Source organism: Suncus etruscus, chromosome 12, assembly GCF_024139225.1.
Source record: "Suncus etruscus isolate mSunEtr1 chromosome 12, mSunEtr1.pri.cur, whole genome shotgun sequence".
Taxonomy (NCBI): Eukaryota; Metazoa; Chordata; class Mammalia; order Eulipotyphla; family Soricidae; genus Suncus; species Suncus etruscus.
Window position 1 is genome coordinate 24,716,381 of NC_064859.1, and position 15,406 is coordinate 24,731,786.

General features: G+C 49.3%; 1 protein-coding gene and 1 non-coding gene across 2 annotated transcripts; one reads left to right on the plus strand and one right to left on the minus strand.

Annotated features, from left to right (window-relative positions):
• Positions 1-1,092: 1,092 nt before the first annotated feature.
• PCBP1 (poly(rC) binding protein 1) lies at positions 1,093-2,224 on the minus strand. Its single transcript, XM_049785079.1, has one exon. It carries the CDS (start codon positions 2,199-2,201, stop codon positions 1,128-1,130), a length of 1,074 nt encoding a protein of 357 aa, XP_049641036.1. The 5' UTR covers positions 2,202-2,224; the 3' UTR covers positions 1,093-1,127.
• An 11,881-nt stretch (positions 2,225-14,105) lies between these two features.
• Positions 14,106-14,217, plus strand: LOC126025281 (U6 spliceosomal RNA). Its single transcript, XR_007501311.1, has one exon. It is a non-coding gene; the product is annotated as a U6 spliceosomal RNA (small nuclear RNA).
• The last annotated feature ends 1,189 nt before the right edge of the window (positions 14,218-15,406 follow it).

Below are 15,406 nucleotides of genomic sequence, written 5' to 3' on the forward strand. Positions count from 1 at the left end.
CCCTCAGATGTGATACCAAGGGTCATTCTTGAGGCGTAATCAATGAACCAATCTACATTCCTGCCCCATTTAGGCAATTACTTCCTGGTCCGTTTATTCTTGAAACACCGATCTCAGCTGAAGGATTAGAAGCTGGGCCTCTTTTGTTTCTAGATACGGCCACTTGGCAGGTGTAATAACATCCTGACAGGCTGCCGGCCACAGGTGCATGCTCGCCACGTGCGCCCCAGCCGGCACCATTTCCCCCCCCCTCCCGTAGCCCCAAGACCCACCCATTCCCCCTCCCAGCTCAACCCTCCTCCCCCTTCTCTCTAGACCCCCCCCAGCTCCTCCCGCCTCCAACATTTTTTTGTTCTGGCTCAAGTTTTTCCTGGGAGATCGGAGTGGGGGTGGTCGATTAGATGGGGTGGGTCTGGTCCGAGGGGCAGCGCCTCGTTTCGTTGCAGAGAAATGGGCCTAGGCCTCTCTCTGCAACTTGGCTGCAGGGATGTCTCTTGGGAGACGTCTAGCAAACATCCCACGGCAGGCCGGGCCTGCCGGGTTCCTTTGTTGGGACAGAGAGGAAACGGCCTCACCAGAAAGGTGAAAAGGGCCCAAGAGACGGAGACGGGGGCGGCGTGGCGGTGGTCCTGTCCTACCCGAGAATTCTCCCTACCGACACCTACCTAGCACGGAAAGGGGAGGAGAGAGAAAAAAGGCACCAACAAAGAGTTTCCGACAGCAGTTCCCAGCTTTTTCAAATAGGAAGCGATTTTTAACCAATCCACTTTTTAATCGTTTTAAATTTCGACATTACAGAACTAAACTGAAATTTATTAACATTCCACTTACATTTCTTATCCACAAACAGAAGAAAATAAATTTCATGAGCCAGAAAACCAAAACAAACTAAAAACAGAGGGAGGAAAAAAAGCTTATAAAACTAAATATGAATCTCAGCGTTTTTGAACAGCTGAACAGAAAAAAAAATGTGATTTTTCTTTAAATTCTTAGCAGATGATAAAGTTTAGAAACCGAACACTTACAAATTATCTGAAACCGGGAATCACTGCCCAGAAATTACACAGTTGGATCATGGGAAAAAACAGCAGAATGGGGGGTTACGAGGCGTGGGGCCCGACACCGTTCTAGCTGCAGCCCATGCCCTTCTCGGAGGAGAGCCGGGCGTTGATGAGATACTGGGCCAGGCTGATGCTGGCCGCCGAGCCCGTGATCGTCACCTGCCGGCCGGAGGAGCCTTCCACGGGGTTGGCGATTTTGATCTGGGCCCCGGACATCTGGCGGATCTCGTTGATGTTGGCGCCCTGGCGCCCGATGATGCAGCCGATCAAGTTATTGGGAATGGTGAGTTCGTGGGTGGTCTGCGTGGAGGCGGCGTCCAGACTCGCCCAGTAGCCTTTCACCTCGGGCGAGCTGGAGTCAATCCCGGCGAAGCCCGTGCCGCCGTGCATCATGGCAAAGTGCGACTGTTGCCGCGCCACCTGGTTGAGCTTGGCCAGGTCGAGCGGCGAGATGGTGTGCTGTCCCTGGAGCGAGTAGGCGTCGAGCGGGGGCCCCTCCAGGTCGTGGGTGGCGTGCGGGTAGCCGGCCGCGTCGCTGCAGCGGTCCTGGCCGCCGGCGCAGATGACGGGCGAGCTGGCCGGCATGGGCTGGTACGGGATGGTCATGACGCGGCCCTGCGGCGACTGCGAGAGCGTCTCCAGCATGACCAGGCAGATCTGCTTGACGCACTCGGTCACCGACTGCGGCACGCCCGCGATGGTGATGGCCCGCTCGGTGGAGTTGGGCAGCATGTCGCCGGCCACCTGCACCTGGGCGCCCGTGCTCTCGCGGATCTCCTTGATCTTGCAGCCGCCCTTGCCGATCAGCGAGCCGCACTGGGTGGCCGGCACCACGAGCCGCAGCGTGACCGGGGGCCGGCTGGCCGCCGTGCTGTTGGTCATGGAGCTGTTGATGTCTTCCTCCAGCTTGTCGATGATCATGGCGAAGGCCTTGAAGATGGCATTGGTGGGCCCCGTCAGCGTGATGATGCGCTCCGGGCAGTTGCCCTCCGAGATGTTGATCCGCGCGCCGCTCTCCTCGCGGATCCGCTTCACCGACTCCCCCTTCTTGCCGATGATGCTGCCCACTTCCTTGCCGTGCATCAGCAGCCGGATGGTCAGGGTCACGTTGAGGCCGCTCTCAGTCACTCCGGCGTCCATGGCGGGCGAAGGGCGAGCGGCGAGCGGGCGTTGGGCTCGTTACGGGGTCGAGGCGAGGCCGAGGCCGGCGGCGTGGGGGAGGGGACGGCGCGGCGTGCGGGCCCCAAACTGCCGGCGCGAGGCGGGCGGGCGGGCGGGCGGGAGCGAGCGGCGGCGGGCGAGGACGAGGACCGGGGAGGCCGCGGCGTCGTCCGGGAGCGGGCGGCGTCGGCGGCGGGGGCGAGCGGGGCCGGGAGCGGCGGGCGGGCGGGCGGGCGGGTGGGCGAGGGCGAGGGCGCGGCGGCGCGGTGGCGACTCCAGCGGCAGCCTCGGCGGTCTGGGCGGGGCGGGAAGCCCGCTTTCAACCCCGCGTACCCTCTGACCCCGGAAGTGCTTGCCGCGCAGGACCCCTGGCTAGATTAAAAAAAAAAAAAGAACCAGCGAGGACCCGTCTGTTTTTTTCTCTTTAGGGGACTACACCGCGCCTGCCCTCAGCGGGGCTTTGATCAAAGCAGAAACATGAAAAAAAGCCGCGTTAGCCGCTTTGCGCAGTTTTAAGACAGACATGTGTGTTTTTTCATTTACTCAGAGATCATATGGGAGCTCTCTAACGGCTCTCGGGGAAAGTCGTTTCAGACAGGCAATGACGCGGACAGCCCTCAGCGGTCCTTCCCTGCAGGCGGGCAGGCGGGCAGCCGGGACTCCGCGGGTTTAAAAAAAAAAAGGGAAAAAAAACGTGCGCGTGAGGTCGCCAGAGCGCAGGCGTGAAAGGAGGGGGAACGGGAGGGGCCGCCGCGGGCTTCCGGTGGGGGCAGGGCGGTTTTCTGCAAAGCCCGCGTGCGCGTGCGCGCGTGCGCTCTAGGCACGTGGGGGGCCCCTTTTCGTCCTCAGCGTCCCTGCGCCCTCCATGTCTACCTACTTCCTTACTACCTTCCACCCGGTCCCAGCCCCGACCCCGCGGCTGTGGCTGTGGCTGTAGCTGTAGCTGCGGCGGCCGGTGAGGTGGATGGACCGAGACCGCCACCCTCACCATCTCACCCTCACAACGTCGCTTGAAGGGAAATGGCGGCTTTGAGGAGTTTTTTTTTTTTTTTTTTGAATTTTATTTTCGGGCGGGGACACGTGCGCGTGGAGCGCGGGGCCACGCGGGCCTGGCCAGAATGTCCATATAAGGCTTTGTTTGTTTGTTTGTTTGTTTGCGTCTCGTCAGTTTCGGTCAAAGCCGAAACCACAAGCCCCGCCCCCGCCCAGGTGTCGCGCGTGGGCCTCGGCCCCGTGAGGAGGGAGACGGTGCATCTCCTTTCTTGGGAGGCGCTCTGAGGACCCGGCTGTGGGGTAGAAGAGAAGCCGTGCGGGTCTTCCCCCGGCGCCCTGGCTTCTCCATCCGCCTCCATCCTCGCGCCAGTCCCCGCGCACGGCCCCACACGGCGCGCCGCCATCTTGGAGCGCAGGGTGGGGGCAGTTTGCGGTCCCCCTTTGGGTCATTTCGAACCCTTTTTATTTTTCCCCCTCCTTAAACTCAGCCCCAAGCCCGCAACGTTTGACCAGCGGAAGCGACTGGCTGACTAAACGTGGCAGGCCGCCCCTCTCCCCGCTTTCTCCTCAGGCGGCCGCCATCTTTCCTCCCTCACAAAATGGCGCCCTGAGGGGGGGAGGGACGGACGGAGGGAGGGAGGGAGGCCCTGACGAGTGAGGCTTTCTCGAAAGCTCTAGAATGCCACCGACCCCTCCCTCCCAGCTCGGCTCACTCCGGGCTTCTAGAAACCCGCGCCCCACAGGCGAATTTCAGTGTCTGCCCCCTCCCACACCCCCACTTGACTTGAACCCCAACTTGAGGGGCGAGGGTCGGGAAAGGGTCCCTGGGCGCGTCGCATCGCGTGACATCGCAGCGCATCACTCCTCTCCCCTTTCTAGTTGATCCTTGGCTCAGGAGACGCAGGCATCAGAGGGCTGGAGCAAGGGGCGATTTGGGGTTCCCAGCATTTAGCATGATCACCCCCTTCTTTGAGGCCTCACCTCAGTGATTGTGCTGGAGAAACAGGACAGGGTGATTTCAGCACCCTCTTTATTTGCTTTATTAAAAGGTTAAATATTAAAATATGCATTTATTTTATTAAAATGTTAAATCTTAAAATATTTATTTTATTAAAGTAAGACATTTCTAGGAAAGAACTCGGGTGCTGGTGGCTTTATTGTTATTGTTGTTATTACTGTTATTGTTGTTGTTGTTATTATTATGTGGCCTAGCGGGGGGGGGGGGGAACTCAGTTGGTCCCCAAAGGTTTTCACTGTAGAAGGGAGTCGTACCTGGCCTCATGCTGTCATTTTGCCCTACAACTCCCTTTATCATTTTCCCCTTTATCATTTTTTTATTAAATATATTTTTTATTTAAGTAACATGATCATATTTGGGTTACAGTCATAACCAGCCCCTTTATTATTTTTATAATGATTTGCAGTCTGTCTCTCTCCTGTCTCTTTTCTCTCCTCTCTCCTATCTGTCTCTCTCCTGTCTGTTTCTCCTCTCTGTCTCTTCTCTCTTGTCTCTCCTCTCTCTCTCCTCTCTGTCTCTCTCCTCTCTCCTGTCTCTGTTTCTCCTCTCTGTCTCTCTCCTCTCTCCTGTCTCTCTTCTCCCCCCCCCCCCTTCTCGGAATCCAGACCCTTCGAATTATTGGTGAGCCTTGCATGTGCCCACCTGCCTCTGATCTCGGGCAATCTCCTTCAGATGGTTCCCTGAGCTCTCCAGAAGTGATCCCTGAACATAGAGAGCCAGGAGTAAGCATTGAGAAAGCACTGAATCAGTTGGTAAGGCCCTAAAACAAATAAATACAAATCCCCCCCAACAAAATCACAGCCCCACTAAAGAAAGAAAGCCCCACAAAATACCCAAACAAACCCAACAAAACTTCCTGTAAATTAAGGTAGTATTCTGTAAGTGCTATTCAGAGTTCGGATGATTAGCCACCTCTGCAAGGATTTCTCCTGAGAGGTGCTATCTGTAAAGAAAGGGCTTATGCTCTGGTTGCTATACTATACGATCTCTGGCAGAGGCTTTTTACAGCTTTCACAGTTTGAGGTAAACTCACAGGGCTGGGACAATAGCATATCAAGTAGGGTACTTGACTTGCATGTGGGGACCCAGTTCCATCCTGGGACCTCTTGTGGTCTCCAGAGTGATCATGAGGTGCCAAGGCCAAACAGGGTGGGGTGCCAAGGGAGTGTTGATTGCCATGCTGCTTAACTCCTGCTCTTACTCTTTGGCATTCATGCTTTTATTTAATTTTTCTCCATATTATCTACTCATAACAAATTATCCCCAAATTTAGTAGCTTCAAATGTGCATTATCTCACACTTGGTCAGGAGACCAGGTAGTACTTAGGTGGTTTCATGCCTTTTTTTTTTTTTTTTGGTTTTTGGGTCACACCCGGCATCGCTCGGGTTCCTCCTGGTTCTACACTCAGAAATCGCTCTTGGCAGGCTCGGGGGACCATCTGGGATGCCGGGATTCCATCCACCTTCCTTCTGCACGCAAGGCAAACGCCTTACCTCCATGCTATCTCTCCGGACCCTCATGCAAATTTTTAATGAAGTGTCGAGGTGAAGATAGGGGCAGGGATATGATTCAGCCTATCTGTTGGTTAGCCCCGTCAGTGGCATATTTGAGTGCCTGGCTCTGTGGGAGCAGTTTCTCTGTATGACTCAACTTGCTTCCTTCAGCTACCCTGGGTATGATTTCCGTCTTACCCACCCTAATGTCCCAACCAGGTAAAAAATAATTTTACTCTGGCGCCAGGTCTTCATTTATTTCTCTACAAATATTGACTGAGCATGACTGAGTGTAGATAAATCATACTCTGAACTCTTCAATGTAACAATTTGTAGGCAAAGCAACAACTTTGAGCCTAAACAGAGGTTACTTGTGTGAAGGTCAGGAATAAACAAAAAGGGCATTTTGCTTTCTTTAACTTAGCATTATTGTCACCTATCACTTTCCAGAGTGCTTTCACTTTAATACCTTTAATCGGTATTATAGCAACAGTGATAATAGTACTGATAATTTACTATGCACTAGGTACTATTTGAAACTTTATCCTATGCAGTATTTATTCAGTGACTCTTCCCCCCACCCCAGCTGGGGAGAGAAGGCAGTATGGGCCACACCAGAAATGATCAGGGGGGCTGGAGAGATAGCACAGGGGTAGGGCATTTGCCTTGCATGCAGCCAAACCGGGAGGGACCCAGTTCGATTCCCCGGCATCCCATTTGCCCCGCAGTCTGCCAGGGGCGATTTCTTTTTTTTGTTTTGTTTTGTTTTGGGGCCACACCTGGCTGCGCTTAGGGGTTACTCCTGTCTCTATGCTCAGAAATCACTCCTGACAGGCTCCCGGGACCATATGGGTTGTCGTGATTCGAACCACCGTCCTTCTGCATCTAAGGCAAATGCCTTACTGCTGTGTTATCTTTCCGGCCTGCCAGGGGCGATTTCAGAGTGCAGAGCCAGGAGTAACCCCTGAGCACTGCTGAGTGTGGCCCAACAACCAACCAACCAATCAATCAATCAATCGATAAAGTTAAAAGAAAAATGATCAGGGCTTACTTCTGGCTTTGAGCCTGGGCATTATTCCTAGTGGTACTGGGGAACTCTATGCTGTATGGGCATTGAATCCTGGTGAGATATGTGCAAGGCAAGTGCCTGTTTGCTTTTTGGCCAGGACTTTCACATTTTTCAAAGCAAACTATCACAGGGCTGGAGCAATAGCATATTCGGTAGGATACTTGCCTTGCACATGAGTGACCTGGTTTCATTCTGGGGACATCAAATGTTCTCCAGAGAGTGATTCCTGAACAAAAATACCAGGAGTAATCTCAGCACAGCCATGTGTGGCCCAAAAACTAAAAAAATAAAATAAAAAAAAAGGATCTACTTCAAGGAATATAATACTTCACACACACATATATTCACACATATGTATATGTATACAATAGAAATAAAGCAGTATACTATCTCACTACAGTCAATTTGTTCTAATTTTTATTTTCTATTACTATTTTGGATTTTTTGCCTACTCCCATTGCTGCTTTGGGAACCATGCAGTACTTTGGGTTAAGTCCACTAGTTCTTTTTTTTTCTTTCTTTTTTTTTTTTTGGTTTCTGGGCCACACCTGTTTGACGCTCAGGGGTTACTCCTGGCTATGCACTCAAAAATCGCTCCTGGCTTGGGGGGACCATATGGGATGCCGGGGGATGGAACCTTGGTCCATCCTACACTAGCACTTGCAAGGCAGACACCTTACCTCTAGCGCCACCTTCCCGGCCCCAAGTCCACTAGTTCTTGAGTTATCTTCCAGCTTTCCAGTCTCTTTTTGTTTACCTGATGATACTCAGGGCTTCTTTTTTTTTGTTTTTGTTTTTGTTTTTGTTTTTGGGCCACACCTGGCAGTGCTCAGAGGTTACTCTTGGCTCTATGCTCAGAAATTGCTCCTGGCAGGCTCGGGGGACCATATGGGATGCTGGGATTCGAACTACCGTCCTTCTGCATGCAAGACAAACACCCTACCTCCATACTATCTCTGGTCCCACAAGGTTTACTTTCGGCTCTGTGCTTGGGCCACTTCTGGTGGGCTTGGGGAATCTGAAGGGCTGTTTGGGATCAAACTGAGATTGTCTGTGTGCAAGGCACATGCCCTACCTGCTGTAATACTGCTCTGGCCTCTCCAATTTCATCATATATTTGGTTCACATCCAGTGATGCTCAGAGGTTACTCCTGTCTATGTGCTCAGAAGTCGCCCCGGCTTGAAGGAATCATATGAGATTTCGGGTGGATCGAACCATGGTCTGTCCTAGGTTAGTGCGTGCAAGGCAAATGTCCTACCTCCTGCGCCATCACTCTAGCCCCCAATTTCATCTTTACATTGTAAAAAGGAATAAAAACTAAGTGATTAAAGTTTATTATTAGTTTGTGACCAATGTAATTAGTATAGACATTTAACTCACAAAACCTAGTATGTGATAGTATTTATATTTTACAAAGGTATAGAGAGATGAAGGATTTTGGGTAGATCATACAGTTACTGAGTGACAAAGCAAGACTTTGAATATAGTCAGTGTAAATCCACAGACAATTTTGCCACTTAACATCGAAGCAAGATGTGGTCTCTGCAGACCTTGTTTAATGGGGAAGACAGAGTTGATAAGTAAATTAACACTATTAGGGGCCGGAGAGATAGCATGGAGGTAGGGTGTTTGCCTTGCATGCATAAGGATGGTGGTTCGAATCCCAGCATCCCATACGGTCCCCTGAGCCTGCTAGGATCATTTTCTGAGCATAGAGCCAGGAGTAAGCCCTGAGCACTGCCGGGTGTGATCCCCCCTCCAAAAAAAAAAAAAAAACCCAAATTAACAATATTAGTAAAAGTTAAAAACTTGGGAGATGGCCGGAGAAATAGCACAGCGGTAGGGTGTTTGCCTTGCATGCAGCCAATCCAGGACAGACGATGGTTTGAATCCCGGCATCCCAGATGGTCCCCTGTGCCTGCCAGGTGTGATTTCTGAGTGAAGGTGTGACCCAATAAACAAAAAAAATTGGAAGACAAGGACTAAATTACATATAATTTTTTCTTTTTTTTTTTTTGGCTTTTGGCTTTTGGGTCACACCCGGTGGCACTCAGGGGTTACTCCTGGATCTGCGCTTGGAAATCACTCCTGGCAGGCAAGGGGGACCATATGGGATGCTGAGATTTGAACCACCACCGTTCATCCGCTGAGCTATCTGTCCCACATATAATTAAGAATTAATCAGGGCCTGGAGAGATAGCACAGCGGCGTTTGCCTTGCAAGCAGCCGATCCAGGACCAAAGGTGGTTGGTTTGAATCCCGGTGTCCCATATGGTCCCCCGTGCCTGCCAGGAGCTATTTCTGAGCAGACAGCCAGAGGTAACCTCTGAGCACCGCTGGGTGTGAACAAACAAACAAACAATTAGTCATATTCTGGAGAGTATATACTAGGTATGGCACTTTGCTTTGCATGTGGCTGACCCAGGTTTGCTCCCTTGCACCCCATGTGATCCAATTACCAAGTCCTGCCAAGTGTCATCCCTGAGCACCATTGGTGTGATTTTCCCTCTCACTGCCCCCTACATCCCCCAGCAAAAAAAAAAAAAGAAAAAAGACTCAATCCAAAACATGATATAACTGGTTGAATGCATGTGTAAGACCCTGGATTAAATCTCTAGTAGTATACAACAAAATCCATAATTTTCATGGTGTTCTATTCCTTTAAATCCATCACCTATTTATTTTCCTAAAGAAAATATACTCATCATTGGGATGGACTGATAGAACAGTGGGTAGGGTGTTTGCCTTGCTCATGGCTGACTTAGGTTCGGTACCCAGCATCTATCCATATGGCCTCCTGAGCCTGCCAGGAGTAATTTTGGAGCGCAGAGTGAAAAGTAATTCCTGAAAACTGCTGAGTGTGGCGCCAAAACAAAAAATGTACATCAGTTATTTTTCTTCCAAGACTGCCTTTTTCTGCCAGTCATTGTTTCTTCTTCTTCTTTTTTTTTTTTTTGATTTTTGGGCCACACCTGGCGATGCTCAGGGGTTACTCCTGGCTGTCTGCTCAGAAATAGCTCCTGGCAGGCACAGGGGAGCATATGGGACACTGGGATTCGAACCAACTACCTTTGGTCCTGGATCGGCTGCTTGCAAGGCAAACGCCGCTGTGTTATCTCTCCAGGCCCCATTGTTTCTTCTTACCCATCACCACTTTTCTCCCCAAGGTTGCATTTCCTGTTAGACATAGTCCCTTAACATTTTTTTTTTGGAGTCACACTCGGCAACACTCAGGTTACTACTCTTGGCTCAGTTATTCCTGGCTATGCGTTCAGGAGTCGCTTTTGGCAGGCTCAAGAAACCATATAGGATGCCGGGAATCAAACTGGGGTTGTCCTGGGTTGGCCTCATGCAAAGCAAACGCCCTACTACTGTGCTATCGTTCTGGCCCCATTTTTCTTTATTTTTATTTTTGCTACACCTAGCAGTGCTTGGGAATCACTTCTGGCAGGCTCAGGGATCAAATCCAGTTGGTTGTGCAAGGCAAATGCCCTACCCACTGTTCTTTTGCCCCAGTCCCCCAGTTTACTTTTGTCTGAATTTTTCTTTTTTTTTCTTTTTGGTATTTTTTTTGGGTCACACCCGCCAGTGCTCAGGGGTTACTCCTAGTTCCATGCTCAGAAATCGCTCCTGGCAGGCATGGGACGCTGGGATTCGAACCGATGACCTCCTGCATGAAAGGCAAACGCCTTTCCTCCATGCTATCTCTCCGGCCCCTGTCTGAATTTTTCTTTTTCATTTATTTTTTCTTTTTTTGGCCACACCTGGTGGTGCTCAGGGGTTACTCTTGGCTCTGCTTTCAGGAGCCTGCTCCTGGCAGGCTTGGGGGACCATATGGGATGTTGGGATTGAACCTGGGTCTGTCCCAGGTCTGTAGCATGCAAAGCAAATGCCCTCCTGCTGTGCTATCACTCAGGCTCCACATTTCACTTCATTTCTTTTCTTTTTGGTCTCATGAACCACACCTGGTGGTTCTCATGGCTTACTTTCAGCTCTGCACTCAGGAATTACTCCTGGGATGCTAGGAATTTAACTCAAGTCGGCCACATGCAAGGCAAATGCTCTACCCACTGTACTCTCTCCAGCTCTTTATTTTATTTTAGTCTTTCTAGGACGTCTTCACATTCTTTTTTTTGTTTGATTGTTTTTGGGCCACACCCGTTTGAGCTCAGGGGTTACTCCTGGCTATGTGCTCAGAAATCGCCCCTGGCTTGGGGGGACCATATGGGACACGGGGGATCGAACCGCGGTCCTTGGTAGCACTTACAAGGCAGACACCTTATCTCTAGCGCCACCTTCCCGGCCTCGTCTTCACATTCTTTTTTTTTTTTTTTTTTTGGTTTTTCTGGGCAACACCCGGTAACGCTCAGGGGTTACTCCTGGCTATGTGCTCAGAAGTTGCTCCTGGCTTGGGGGACCATATGGGACACCGGGGGATCGAACCGCGGTCCGTCCAAGCCGTCTTCACATTCTTTTTTTTTTTTTTTTTTTTTTTGGTTTTTGGGCCACACCCGGTAACGCTCAGGGGTTACTCCTGGCTATGCGCTCAGAAGTTGCTCCTGGCTTGGGGGACCATATGGGACACCGGGGAATCGAACCGCGGTCCGTCCAAGGCTAGCGCAGGCAAGGCAGGCACCTTACCTTTAGCGCCACCGCCCGGCCCCCGTCTTCACATTCTTAAGTAGACTTTTTCTTTTCTTTTTCTTTTCCTTTTCTGTTTCTTGGGCCGTACCTGATGATGTTCAGGTGTCCTGATTCTGCACTCAGGAATTACTCCTCTGTGCTTGGAGGACTGTATGGGGTTCTGGGGATCAAATCTAGGTTAGCTACATGCAAGGCAAATGCCCTAACTCCATTAAGTAGCCTTTTTTTTTTTTTTTTTTTTTGGTTTTTGGGCCACACCCGATGATGCTCAAGGGTTACCCTGGCTGTCTGCTCAGAAATAGCTCCTGGCAGGCACGGGGGACCATATGGGACACCGGGATTCGAACCAACCATCTTTGGTCCTGGATCGGCTGCTTGCAAGGCAAACGCCGCTGTGCTATCTCTCCAGGCCCTAAACCTACTTCTAAACCTTGTGCAAATGACAAACAACATTTGATTACTGTATTTTCCGGCGTATAAGACGACTGGGCATATAAGACGACCCCTAATTTTGCAGTTAAAACATAGATTTAGGCCTATATTCTCTGTATCAGATAGATCGTTCCTGTGCTGCAACTGTATGTACCACAGTGAGCCAAAGGTTCAGAGATTATACTGTAATAGACTTCCTCTCTGACTGGCCAATCTGAGCAGGCTTTTTACAGTGTAGATTCGAGTCCAGAACATTGTCTAATTTGCATGCATCAAAAGCCTGCTTGGATTGGCTCAGTTAGAGAGGCGGTCTGAGCAGCCTTGCAGTGATTGGTGCAGGATCCAGTTGGAAAATTCGTTTTGTGGCAATATTCAGACAATTTTCGTTTAGCGGCATAGTGAAACATTTTTCGGGATATACTCGGCGTATAAGACAACCCCTGATTTTCGGTTGACTTTTTTGTTTCAAAAGTCGTCTTATACGCCAGAAAATACGGTAATGATTGAATTTCTAGCTTCAGCTTTGTCCCTTTGTGAACTCTGAGTCTTCTATAAACCAGGTATTTCTTCTTTTTTTGTGTCTTGGGCCATACTCGGTAGTACTCAGTTAGGGCTTTCTCTTGGTGACTTAGTTGTCACTTCTGGCAGGCTTAGAGTACCACATGTGGTGCTAGGGTGTTAAGAACCAGGGCTTGCTTCATGCAAGACTAATGTCCTACCCACTGTTCTCTCTCTCCAACTCCAGCTCAGTTCATTTTTTTAGACCTTGCTACTGCCATCTGTAAAACGAGAAGAATTTATCTCTAACATGAGAAAAATTTATGTCCGAGGAGTGATAATATTTGATGATAGTTTATTCTGGGTGAGGAGGGTTATATGAATATTTTACTTATCTGAGACAAATTTTTCTCCTTTTTTTAGAGTTACTTTGTATTATGTATATGTGAATGAATTCTGCACCACCCATTTCACAGATGAAGTCACTGAGATATGGAGCAACTCACAGAATAGTTACTGCCTCACCCGTGGAGCCTCACCCATGACTCTTCTTCCAATCAAGTATCATACATTGGCTAAGGCATTTGACCAGATTGGGAAGGTGAGTAAGACTTAGACTTTGGCAATTGGATCACAAGATTTATACTTTATTTTGAGGAAGTCTTTTTGTTGCTTTTTAGTTCACCTTGGCTTGTTACATAAAAGTTTTCAAAGTGATTTCACATTAATCATCACAGACATTGCAGGAAGGTATTATGCACATTTTATGGAAAAACTATTTAGATCAGAGGAGTAAAATGATTTACCCAAAGTCACACAGCTTGTTAGGAACTGAACTGATAATTGATAATGGGTGGTCCTTCCCTTGGGAAACTGACATTAATACATGGAATAACTTTTTTTGTTTGTTTGTTTGTTTGTTTTGTTTTTTTGGGTCACACCTGGCAGCGCTCAAGGCTTACTCCTGGCTCTACGCTCAGAAATTGCTCCTGACAGGGGCTGGGAAGGTGGCGCTAGAGGTAAGGTGTCTGCCTTGCAAGCGCTAGCATAGGACGGACTGCGGTTCAATCCCCCGGCGTCCCATATGATCCCCCCAAGCCAGGGGCGATTTCTGAGTGCATAGCCAGGAGTAACCCCTGAGCTCAAACGGGTGTGGGCCCCCCCCCCCCAAAAAAAAAAAAAAAAGAAATTGCTCCTGACAGGCTCGGGGAACCATATGGGATGCCGGATTCGAACTACCTTTCTTCTGCATGCAAGGCAAATGCCCTACCTCCATGCTATCTCTCCGGCCCCTGATACATGGAATAATTTTTATCTTAAAACACTTTTCAGGGGGCCGGGAAGGTGGCGCTAGAGGTAAGGTGTCTGCCTTACAAGCGCTAGCGTAGGACGGACCGCGGTTCGATCCCCCGGCGTCCCATATGGTCTCCCCAAGCCAGGGGCGATTTCTGAGCTCATAGCCAGGAGTAACCCCTGAGCGTCAAACGGGTGTGGCCCAAAAACAAAAAAAAAAAACAAAAAAACAAAAAAACACTTTTCAGGGGCCGGGAAGGTGGCGCTAGAGGTAAGGTGTCTGCCTTGCAAGCGCTAGCGTTCGATCCCCCAGCGTCCCATAAGGTCCCCCCAAGCCAGGGGCAATTTTTGAGCGCATAGCCAGGAGTAACCCTGAGCGTCAAACGGGTGTGGCCCAAAAACAAAAAAAAAAAACAAACAAAAAAACCACTTTTCATCCTTGTGCTTGCTTCGGCAGCACATATACTAACATTGGAATGATATAGAGACCATTAGCATGGCCCCTGCCCTGCGCAAGGATGATACGCAAATTTATTAAGTGTTCCATATTTAAAAAAAAAACACAACTTTTCATCCAGTTTTTATTTTTTATTTATTTTTATTTTTTAATAAAAAACAAAGAGTGGTGAGTGCAGTTATAGAAATAACTACACAGAGAACTACCACAATCATGTGAATGAATGAGGGAACTGGAAAGCCTGTCTGGAGTACAGGTGGGGGTGGGGTGGGATGGAGGGAGATTTGGGACATTGGTGGTGGGAATGTTGCACTGGTGAAGGGGGGTGTTCTTTACACGACTGAAATCTAATCACAATCATATTTGTAATCAAGATGTTTAAAACAAGATAAAAAAACTTTTGTTTTTGTTTTTTTTTGGTGGGGGGGGCTCACACCCTTCAGCCCTCAGGAGTTTATTCCTGGCTCCCCACTCAGAAATTGCTCCTGGCAGGCTCGGGGACCATATGTGATTCTGGGATTCGAACCAATAACCTTCTTCATGAAAGGCAAATGCCTTACCTCCATGCTATCTCTCTGGCCCCCAGTTTTTATTTTTTGTAATTCCAAACTTTCAACATTGAAGTTCTTGACTTCTGGTTTAAAACTTTTTCTTTTGGGATGCCAGAGTGATAGCACAATGGTTGAGTTGCCTTGCATATGGCTGACCCGGGATGGACCCGGGTTTGAACCCCGGTATCCCATATGGTCCCCTGAGCCTGCCAAGAGGGATTTTTGAGGGCAGAGACAGGAGTAACCCCTGACTCCCTCTGGGGGTGGCCCAAAATCAAAAACAAATTTTTCTTTTGGGGCCGGACCAAAAGCATAGTGGGTAGGGCATTTGCCTTGCACTCCACCGACCTGGGTTTGATCTCCAGCATCCCTTATGGTCCCCCGAACCTGCCAGAAGCAATTTCTGAGCCCAGAACCAGGAGTAACCCTTGAGGATTTTTTTTCCTTTTCTCTTACTGTACTGTTTGTTTATATTCATGAGTCTGGGAAACAGTAGTAATTATTTCTTCAAGTGTACTAAAGTTGTTTCTTTTTATTCTAACATGGCTCAGCAAATACATCATAAATATTACTTATATATTTTTTGGGGGGAGGTTTTTGGGCCACATCTGGTAGTGCTTAGGGAACCATATGGGAGATACTGGGGATTGAACCCAGGTCTATCCTGGGTCATCTGCGTGCAAGGCAAATGCCCTATTGTTGTCCTATTCCTCTGACCCTTAAATATATATATA

Excerpts from the sequence above, each read along its gene's own strand:
- PCBP1 (XM_049785079.1), bottom strand. The coding sequence starts at position 2,201 with ATGGACGCCGGAGTGACTGAGAGCGGCCTCAACGTGACCCTGACCATC.